Raw genomic sequence first — 11,511 nt, 5'->3', positions numbered from 1 at the left:
CCACACACAGTAGCCCAACCAGCACAGCTGCAGCAGCGATGACAGAAACTTCGACAAATAGTACTTTAACGCCAACAAATGCAGTATCTGTGACCTCTTCAACATCAGCACTAAGAGCAACAAGCAGTAGCACAAACAAATCTGCTTCCCCAGCCTCAACAACAGAAACATCTTCAAGTACCCCGTCATCTCCAAAATCCTCAAATGTTCTGACATCATCCACAGTCACACACAGTAGCCCAACCAGCATAGCTGCTGCATTGATAACAGAAACTCCGTCAAGTACTACTTTGACATCAACTGCAGTTCATGTGACCTCTTCAACATCAGCTTCCAAAGCAACAAGCAGTAGCACAAACAGACCTTCTTCAGCAGCCTCAACAATAGAGACATCTTCAAGTACCCCTTCATCTCCAAAATCCTCAAATGTTGTTACATCATCCACATCATCTTTCACAGCCACACACAGTAGCCCAACCAGCACAGCTGCAGCAGCGATGACAGAAACTTCGACAAATAGTACTTTAACGCCAACAAATGCAGTATCTGTGACCTCTTCAACATCAGCACTAAGAGCAACAAGCAGTAGCACAAACAAATCTGCTTCCCCAGCCTCAACAACAGAAACATCTTCAAGTACCCCGTCATCTCCAAAATCCTCAAATGTTCTGACATCTTCCACAGTCACACACAGTAGCCCAACCAGCATAGCTGCAGCATTGATAACAGAAACTCCGTCAAGTACTACTTTGACATCAACTGCAGTTCATGTGACCTCGTCAACATCAGCTTCCAAAGCAACAAGCAGTAGCACAAACAGTCCTGCTTCAGCAGCCTCAACAATAGAGACATCTTCAAGTACCCCTTCATCTCCAAAATCCTCAAATGTTCTGACATCTTCCACATCATCTTTCACAGCCACACACAGTAGCCCAACCGGCACAGCTGCAGCAGTGATGACAGAAACTTCATCAAATAGTACTTTAACATCAACTGCAGTATCTGTGACCTCTTCAACATCAGCTTCCAGAGCAACAAGCAGTAGCACAAACAGTTCTGCTTCAGCAACCTCAACAATAGAAACATCTTCAAGTACCCCTTCATCTCCACAGTCTTCCACATCAGCTTCCACAATGATGAGCAGTAGCCCAACCAGCCAAACTGCAGCAGCCACAAAGGGAACATCTGCAAGTACCACTGCTTCAACTCAAAGCGGCATAGCAGCCCTGATATCTTCAACATCAGCTTCCACCATCACAATCAGTAGCCCAAGCAGTTCAACCTCAGCGGCCACAATAACAGATAGCTCTGCAGGTACTCATTCATCTCCAAAAACCTCAAATGTTTTGACATCTTCCACATCATCTTCCACAGTCACACACAGTAGCCCAACCAGCACAGCTGCAGCAGCTATGACAGAAACTTCATCAAATAGTACTTTAATATCAACTGCAGTATCTGTGACCTCTTCAATATCAGCTTCCAGAGCAAAAAGCAGTAACACAAACAGTTCTGCTTCAGCAGCCTCAACAATAGAAACATCTTCAAGTACCCCTTCATCTCCAAAATCCTCAAATGTTTTGACATCTTCCACATCATCTTCCACAGTCACACACAGTGGCCCAACCAGCACAGCTGCAGCAGCGATGACAGAAACTTCATCAAATAGTACTTTAACATCAACTGCAGTATCTGTAACCTCTTCAACATCAGCTTCCATAGCAACAAGCAGTAGCACATACAGTTCTGCTTCAGCAGCCTCAACAATAGAAACATCTTCAAGTACCCCTTCATCTCCAAAATCCTCAAATGTTTTGACATCTTCCACATCATCTTCCACAGTCACACACAGTGGCCCAACCAGCACAGCTGCAGCAACGATGACAGAAACTTTATCAAATAGTACTTTAACATCAACTGCAGTATCTGTGACCTCTTCGACATCAGCTTCCAGAGCAACAAGCATTAGCAGAAACAGTTCTGCTTCAGCAGCCTCAACAATAGAAAAATCTTCAAGTACCCCTTCATCTCCAAAATCCTCAAATGTTTTGACATCTTCCACATCATCTTCCACAGTCACACACAGTGGCCCAACCAGCACAGCTGCAGCAGCGATGAAAGAAACTTCATCAAATAGTACTTTAACATCAACTGCAGTATCTGTAACCTCTTCAACATCAGCTTCCAGAGCAACAAGCAGTAGCACATACAGTTCTGCTTCAGCAGCCTCAACAATAGAAACATCTTCAAGTACCCCTTCATCTCCAAAATCCTCAAATGTTTTGAGATCTTCCACATCATCTTCCACAGTCACACACAGTGGCCCAACCAGCACAGCTGCAGCAACGATGACAGAAACTTCATCAAATAGTACTTTAACATCAACTGCAGTATATGTGACCTCTTCAACATCAACTTCCAGAGCAACAAGCATTAGCACAAACAGTTCTGCTTCAGCAGCCTCAACAATAGAAACATCTTCAAGTACCCCTTCATCTCCAAAATCCTCAAATGTTTTGACATCTTCCACATCATCTTCCACAGTCACACACAGTGGCCCAACCAGCACAGCTGCAGCAGCGATGACAGAAACTTCATCAAATAGTACTTTAACATCAACTGCAGTATCTGTAACCTCTTCAACATCAGCTTCCAGAGCAACAAGCAGTAGCACATACAGTTCTGCTTCAGCAGCCTCAACAATAGAAACATCTTCAAGTACCCCTTCATCTCCAAAATCCTCAAATGTTATGACATCTTCTACATCATCTTCCACAGTCACACACAGTGGACCAACCAGCACTGCTCCAGCAGCGATGAGAGAAACTTTATCAAATAGTACTTTAATATCAACTGCAGTATCTGTGACCTCTTCAACATCAGCTTCCAGAGCAACAAGCAGTAGCACAAACAGTCCTGCTTCAGCAGCCTCAACAATAGAAACATCTTCAAGTACCCCTTCATCTCCAAAATCCTCAAATGTTTTGACATCTTCCACATCATCTTCCACAGTCACACACAGTAGCCCAACCAGCACAGCTGCAGCAGCTATGACAGAAACTTCATCAAATAGTACTTTAATATCAACTGCAGTATCTGTGACCTCTTCAATATCAGCTTCCAAAGCAACAAGCAGTAGCACAAACAGTCCTGCTTCAGCAGCCTCAACAATAGAAACATCTTCAAGTACCCCTTCATCTCCAAAATCCTCAAATGTTTTGACATCTTCCACATCATCTTCCACAGTCACACACAGTGGCCCAACCAGCACAGCTGCAGCAGCGATGACAGAAACTTCATCAAATAGTACTTTAACATCAACTGCAGTATCTGTAACCTCTTCAACATCAGCTTCCAGAGCAACAAGCAGTAGCACATACAGTTCTGCTTCAGCAGCCTCAACAATAGAAACATCTTCAAGTACCCCTTCATCTCCAAAATCCTCAAATGTTATGACATCTTCTACATCATCTTCCACAGTCACACACAGTGGACCAACCAGCACTGCTCCAGCAGCGATGAGAGAAACTTTATCAAATAGTACTTTAATATCAACTGCAGTATCTGTGACCTCTTCAACATCAGCTTCCAGAGCAACAAGCAGTAGCACAAACAGTCCTGCTTCAGCAGCCTCAACAATAGAAACATCTTCAAGTACCCCTTCATCTCCAAAATCCTCAAATGTTTTGACATCTTCCACATCATCTTCCACAGTCACACACAGTAGCCCAACCAGCACAGCTGCAGCAGCTATGACAGAAACTTCATCAAATAGTACTTTAATATCAACTGCAGTATCTGTGACCTCTTCAATATCAGCTTCCAAAGCAACAAGCAGTAGCACAAACAGTCCTGCTTCAGCAGCCTCAACAATAGAAACATCTTCAAGTACCCCTTCATCTCCAAAATCCTCAAATGTTTTGACATCTTCCACATCATCTTCCACAGTCACACACAGTGGCCCAACCAGCACAGCTGCAGCAGCGATGACAGAAACTTCATCAAATAGTACTTTAACATCAACTGCAGTATCTGTAACCTCTTCAACATCAGCTTCCAGAGCAACAAGCAGTAGCACATACAGTTCTGCTTCAGCAGCCTCAACAATAGAAACATCTTCAAGTACCCCTTCATCTCCAAAATCCTCAAATGTTATGACATCTTCCACATCATCTTCAACAGTCACACACAGTGGACCAACCAGCACAGCTGCAGCAGCGATGAGAGAAACTTTATCAAATAGTACTTTAATATCAACTGCAGTATCTGTGATCTCTTCAATATCAGCTTCCAAAGCAACAAGCAGTAGCACAAACAGTCCTGCTTCAGCAGCCTCAACAATAGAAACATCTTCAAGTATCCCTTCATCTCCAAAATCCTCAAATGTTTTGACACCTTCCACATCATCTTCCACAGTCACACACAGTGGCCCAACCAGCACAGCTGCAGCAGCGATGAGAGACACTTTATCAAATAGTACTTTAATATCAACTGCAGTATCTGTGACCTCTTCAATATCAGCTTCCAAAGCAACAAGCAGTAGCACAAACAGTCCTGCTTCAGCAGCCTCAACAATAGAAACATCTTCAAGTATCCCTTCATCTCCAAAATCCTCAAATGTTTTGACATCTTCCACATCATCTTCCACAGTCACACACAGTGGCCCAACCAGCACAGCTGCAGCAGCGATGACAGAAACTTCATCAAATAGTACTTTAACATCAACTGCAGTATCTGTAACCTCTTCAACATCAGCTTCCAGAGCAACAAGCAGTAGCACATACAGTTCTGCTTCAGCAGCCTCAACAATAGAAACATCTTCAAGTACCCCTTCATCTCCAAAATCCTCAAATGTTTTGACATCTTCCACATCATCTTCCACAGTCACACACAGTGGCCCAACCAGCACAGCTGCAGCAGCGATGACAGACACTTCATCAAATAGTACTTTAACATCAACTGCAGTATCTGTAACCTCTTCAACATCAGCTTCTAGAGCAACAAGCAGTATCACATACAGTTCTGCTTCAGCAGCCTCAACAATAGAAACATCTTCAAGTACCCCTTCATCTCCAAAGTCCTCAAATGTTCTGAAATCTTCCACATCATCTTTCGCAGCCACACACAGTAGCCCAACCAGCACAGCTGCAGCAGCGATGACAGAAACTTTGACAAATAGTACTTTAACATCAACTGCAGTATCTGTGACCTTTTCAACATCAGCTTCTAGAGCAACAAGCAGTAGCACAAACAGTTCTGCTTCAGTAGTCTCAATAATAGAAACATCTTCAAGTACCCCTTCATCTCCAAAATCCTCAAATATTCTCACATCTTCCACATCATCTTTCAGAGCCACACACAGTAGCCCAACCAGCACAGCTACAGCAGCGATGAGAGAAACTTTATCAAATAGTACTTTAATATCAACTGCAGTATCTGTGACCTCTTCAATATCAGCTTCCAAAGCAACAAGCAGTAGCACATACAGTTCTGCTTCAGCAGCCTCAACAATAGAAACATCTTCAAGTACCCCTTCATCTCCAAAATCCTCAAATGTTTTGACATCTTCCACATCATCTTCCACAGTCACACACAGTGGCCCAACCAGCACAGCTGCAGCAGCGATGACAGAAATTTCATCAAATAGTACTTTAACATCAACTGCAGTATCTGTAACCTCTTCAACATCAGCTTCCAGAGCAACAAGCAGTAGCACAAACAGTTCTGCTTCAGTAGCCTCAATATTAGAAACATCTTCAAGTACCCCTTCATCTCTAAAGTCCTCAAATGTTCTGAAATCTTCCACATCATCTTTCGCAGCCACACACAGTAGCCCAACCAGCACAGCTGCAGCAGCGATGACAGAAACTTCGACAAATAGTACTTTAACATCAACTGCAGTATCTGTGACCTCTTCACCATCAGCTTCCAGAGCAACAAGCAGTAGCAGAGACAGTTTTGCTTCAGTAGTCTCAATAATAGAAACATCTTCAAGTACCCCTTCATCTCCAAAATCCTCAAATGTTATGACATCTTCCACATCACCTTCCACAGTCACACACAGTAACCCAACCAGTACAGCTGCAGCAGCGATGACAGAAACTTCATCAAATAGTACTTTAACATCTACTGCAGTATTTGTGATCTCTTCAACATCATCTTCCAGAGCAACAAGCAGTAGCACAAACAGTTCTGCTTTAGCAGCCTCACCAACAGAAACATCTACAAGTACCGCTTCATCTCCAAAATCCTCAAATGTTCTGACATCTTCCATGTCATCTTCCACAGTCACACACAGTAGCCCAACCAGCACAGCTGCAGCAGTGATAACAGATACTTCTGCAAATACTGCTTCATCACCTAAAAACACAGTCATTCAGACAGCATCAGCTTCCACAGCGACAAGTAGTCACCCAGCCAGGTCAACTTCAGCAACCACAACAGAATCCTCTTCAAGTATCCCTTCTTCAAATCCAAAACTCACAGCAACTTCAATATCACCTTTTAAAGTACCAGGCAGTATCCTAACAATCGCAAGTTCAGGAGCCCTCATAACAGAATTTTCTGAAATTACTAGTTCTGCTTCCCGAAGAACTACAAGCCTTATAAAAACCATAGCTTCCTCTTCAACCACTGTACCATCTGTGTAAGATTTTTGTTTCAGGCTTTACTTTAGTGCTTTTGCCTTCGTTTTGAGGAATACAATCATTTTTATTTTAACATTATATAATTTTTTTTCTTCATTTAATTAATTAATTTGTTTGTTCTTTCTTGTTTTTTAGTGTGGGATCAGTAGTAATCAACATTCGGCTCTGTTTCAACGTAACCCACACCCCTGCTGAAAGCATACTGTCTAATATGGTGAACTCTGCCGTACCTCGACAATCCAGAGGTATAAGTCAACCTGCTGTGTTGCAGAATGTAACTTATCAACGTAAGTTTCTTTTAGTTGTCTCCTTGAGCAGACTTTGCTTATTAACATTTGTGAAATTCCTGGGAATGTTTACTTCACTCTATTTTAACATCTTTATGTCTTCTTATTTTACCTTCATATGTAAATGTTTTTTATTTTTTTTAAATATGTGAAATATTTAAAGCTTTGGTGACAAATTGCCAGGACATAGTCATGGTTGAAATCAATTTTACTTTGTTTCAGAATTGTCCACTAGAGCCTTTGCCATCCAATTCTGTTATCTGATGAGCAATGTGACCATGTCAGAAAATGTTCAGATCAGGACTGACACTTATAACTCGACTCAGGACTCCATCAACACACTGGTGAGAACAGTAATCATTTTAAATGCAAAATGGTATTTAAAATTCCATGTGGTTTTTCCCTTGTTATTGAGCTTTAGGTATTCCTATATACTACTTATTGTACTTTGATGTAGGTTGTTTGATGTAAATCATTTTGTGTTTTTCTTCATGAATCTTCAAACCACAGATGAACTCAATATTGCAGAAACCAGGTGCTAAATCTCATTTGTTTCCATTGGCAAACTACACGTAAGTGTGATTTTTTCTTTCTTTTTTTAAATAAATAAAACACATTGTGGCAATATATTATATATGTTGTTTCTCTATAAATGTAATAATAAAATATGATTTTGCATTACAAGTGTAAATTACCATTGTGTTTTTTTTGCCACTTAGGAGTCGGAGTACCCAGATAACGGCTGACGAGAACTACGTCTTTAATGAAGGAGATATCAGTCATCCAAGTGACTTCCTTAATAGAATCTTGGAAGTCATTGGTATGTTTTATGCAACAACATTATTGTCTTTCAATAAATACTGTCACCAATACTAACATGGGTTGAAACTACATATTTTCTAGGCATGGATGAGGTCCAAATCAAAACTAACAAATTTCATGCTACATTCCAAAATCCACTTGATAATTTATGGATCGTAAAAGTCATTCCATAAATAATGCATCAGTATTGCACCTCCAGGTCTGTTGAGTACCACCACAACTGTACCGCTCACCACTGGTGGGGCTAACATCACCCATGTGGGAGGTGGCTTTCCTGGCTGGGCTTTGGCCATTATCATCCCATGTGGAATCCTCCTCCTGCTCATCCCCTTATGTATTCTTCTTTGTGTAAGTATGAGAACATTTCTGTGGGTACTGTTTTATGAGCTCCTTATCTGTGTGCGATGGCTGTCATTGCTGACTGACATCCCTCTCCTCCAATCGTCGCAGTGCCTGCTGTGTGCAGCCATTAAGAGGCGCTGGCACAGAGGACCGTCCCCCAACATTCAGTACAGGATACACAATGATCTCATGTAATGAGGTAAGAGTTTTTATACAACAAAATCTGAATATTATGCTGAAATTCTGGTTTGTAATTTAAAGGTTATACAATGTGAGCAGCATTATCTAATGGTATGTTGGCTCAGTGGGTAGCGTTGTGAAATTATACCAGCAGGTTTGAGAATTTGAACCTATCCAGTCCCTTTTTAGGAGGTTTTGTTGTTTCGGTGGCGTAGTGGTGAGCACTGCTGCCTTACACCTCTGGGACCAGGGTTCGGGTTTTCGCCATGGCTCCATGTGTGTGGAGTTTACATGTTCTCCCCTGGTCATCATGGGGTTTCCTCCGGATACTCTGGGTTCCCTCCACAGTCCCAAAACTGTGGTTAACTGAAGTTACCAGATTACCTGTAGCTGTTCTGGTGTGTGTGCCCTTTGATGTGTTGGTGCCCCATCCAGGGTTGTTCCCTGCCTTGTGTCTATAGAACAAGTGGGTACAGAAAATTGATGGATTGGGTCTTTTCCCTGAGCTCCCTGTATTTCCTCCACATGCCCTGTTCAGTGAAATGGTTTCTGGAAGTATCCTAAGGTTTCTGTGTCCTGTGACGTGATAAGGGGCTGTGCACTGGCAACATGCTTAGCTGATGGATCAGTTAACAATTATTGAACAATTTCAACTTGGTGAAGGTTCCTCTATTTAATTTCTTACTGTTTACACAATTTTCATCTTTCAGGAAGTTCCAGAAAATACAAATATAAAAGCCTGATGTTGTCCAGCCCACACTGGTAATGAGTCATGGAAACGGTGCCTGTGCAGCCTCTGCAGCTTCATCCTGCAGTCAGAGTTCATCTAAACTCCATCATCCTCTTTCCTTCATGGTTCAGTATTATAGAGCATTCTGGTAATAGGGGTCTGCAAGGAATAACAACATTCACTTTATATATTAGCCTGAAATGGAATTACACAACTTGTGTCCAGGAAAAGTTTTCAGATTTTTCATTTAAACACAAAGTAATAATGGGTTCCTTTCACTCTTTCTTTATCTTAAAATCATCAGTTTAAAAACTGAACTGAAAAATTGTAACTACATTGCATTAATTTATTATTATTATTATAGCGAAAATTACTGTGTTGAAAAATAACTAACAGTAATATTTCTTTTTATTATTGTTATTGTTGGTGGTGGTTTTATTGTTAATGTCATTTGAATTAGATGATATTTTTCTACGATTTTTGTGTTTATTTTAATCATATTTTTGTATAACAATCTCAAATCATTAAACACAATCATCTGACAGTTTTTAATATCTTCTTAGTAATATTGTAGGAAAACAGCCTGAGTTTGTGTAATACAAACAGAATAGTGAATTTAGGTGATGAATTTTTGTTCAGTTTAAATCTTCAGTGGAGTCAATGGAGGCTCTGATCACGGCTCTAGTTCAACTATGGGAGGAGTCTGAGTGTCTGAGTTTGTAAGTGTCCTGGATAAAAACTAAGATCCAGCAGGTCTTGTGGTCATTGTACTGTGGTACTGTGTCTCTTTTGGCTACCGCGTGTTGGCCTGGGGGGTTGCCAACTGAAATCTTAAGTTTATTTCCTCATGTGAAGGGTGTAGTAATGCACTGTACCAGTGTCTGATGCCCAACCTGACCTGATCTGCACTATAATGTGCCATGCATTAGATGCATTATAAGTTTACCTACAGTCATTCACACTATCTGGTAAGGAATTTGTATTGTGTGGTTGCCTACTATGGTTTACTTTTAGGCAGAAATTAAAATTCTGCTTCTGACTAGCTTTAGCTTTTCTGCACTTTATAACTGCTTCCTTTTAAAATAAAAAATTCTCAATTGATTTTTAGCCAAAGACTAGAAATTCCTGAAGAATAGTATCCAGAAGTGGACAGTAACAAAGCACACTTACTTGAGTACAGTACCCTGTCCCAACTGCTGAGCCAAGCTACCACACTGTAACTGACAGCAAACAGCAGACCATGTGTATGAGCTCACGCTCATAGTCCAGCCTGAGTCTCGTTCTCGTAGCGGCAGCAGCTTTGATGTCTCAGAATGAGGTACATGTTTACACACTGCAGTCACAACACTCACTGCACGAAGCCACAACTCAGCTCATTATCAGACTTGTGAACACAAAGCCCCAGGGTGACAATATCAAGGCAATGCTGCTGTCAGGGCCACATCAGGGACAGAAGGACTCAGTTCAGCCTCAGGCCCATGTTTAGAGCAGTGATGACGTGTTTCTGCAACCTGATTCTCCACGATTTGGTCCTGTCCTCTCTCCCTCCCCAACATCCCCACACCTGGCTGTCCCAGAGAAGATTGAGAAAGTGCAACCAGATTATCTTTCTCATTCTTTGTCAGTCCCCCGATTCCCCACAAAAAGCGCCATGACCCACCTCCTCCAAAACCTGGTTGTCTTCCTCAACCCCTCCTCCAAAACCTGGTTGTCTTCCTCAACCCCTCCCCACAATGTACCTGGTCCCTCGTCTGCTGTGCTGATATGCACAACAAACTAATTGTTAGACAGCCACTGATATAATGTGGGTTTCTCCTCCCATTGTGCTACTCAGGACTCTTTCTCAGATCAGGCTGGGACCCAGTAGTTCTGCCATTCCTGTCTACCCACAGTGTACACAGTCACAGTCACAGTCAACAGCTCAAACCTGAGACACATCTCTTCTCAGTCACCTACAGAGCATCTTATAGGTACCACCAGTGGATGTCCGGTCACTGAGTAACAAAGTGTTTTTGATTAATAATTTCATAAGCGCATTTAAGATTTATATTTTTAACTGAAACATAGTTAGATCAGAACTGCAGCGTAACAACCCTCATTGAATCAGTACCCCTAAATTGAGATTTCCAGAGTTAACCGGAGAGGTGGTGGTGCAGTGGCCTTATTTCAGGACATTTTCTTCTGCAAGCAAATATAACCTTGAGATTATGATTCCTTTGAATATCTCCACACTGTGATAAATACTACAGCACAAATAGCACTTGTAATTGTATACAGGCCTCCTAAGTACTCTGCCACTTCTATGGATGACTTCTTAGAGATATTCTCCAGCATCTCAGTTTCGACCAGAAAATTAAGAATATTCTCATGTTGGTAGGAAAGGGAAGGAGTTAACGATCAAGATGCCAGATTTCATCCAGATTGTGCATGAAAGCTTAGGGACTTTATTGAAGAATCCAGACAAATAGCAAATGTGGACCATGAGGTAGCATATGCAGTAACA

At 41.6% G+C, this 11,511-nt stretch overlaps 1 protein-coding gene across 1 annotated transcript; it reads left to right on the top strand.

The window, feature by feature from the left end:
• Positions 1-5,808: 5,808 nt before the first annotated feature.
• LOC140582881 (uncharacterized) lies at positions 5,809-9,337 on the top strand. The gene is made up of 8 exons (XM_072707320.1): positions 5,809-6,646; positions 6,783-6,934; positions 7,157-7,278; positions 7,445-7,506; positions 7,654-7,754; positions 7,956-8,104; positions 8,207-8,297; positions 8,989-9,337. The coding sequence occupies exons 1-7, from the start codon at positions 5,859-5,861 to the stop codon at positions 8,291-8,293; spliced, it is 1,461 nt and encodes a 486-aa protein (XP_072563421.1). The 5' UTR covers positions 5,809-5,858; the 3' UTR covers positions 8,294-8,297; positions 8,989-9,337.
• The last annotated feature ends 2,174 nt before the right edge of the window (positions 9,338-11,511 follow it).

Source organism: Paramormyrops kingsleyae, chromosome 25 (genome assembly GCF_048594095.1).
Source record: "Paramormyrops kingsleyae isolate MSU_618 chromosome 25, PKINGS_0.4, whole genome shotgun sequence".
NCBI lineage: Eukaryota > Metazoa > Chordata > Actinopteri > Osteoglossiformes > Mormyridae > Paramormyrops > Paramormyrops kingsleyae.
The sequence above is the reverse complement of the archived record's forward strand: the minus strand, read 5'-3'. Positions and strand labels throughout refer to the sequence as shown.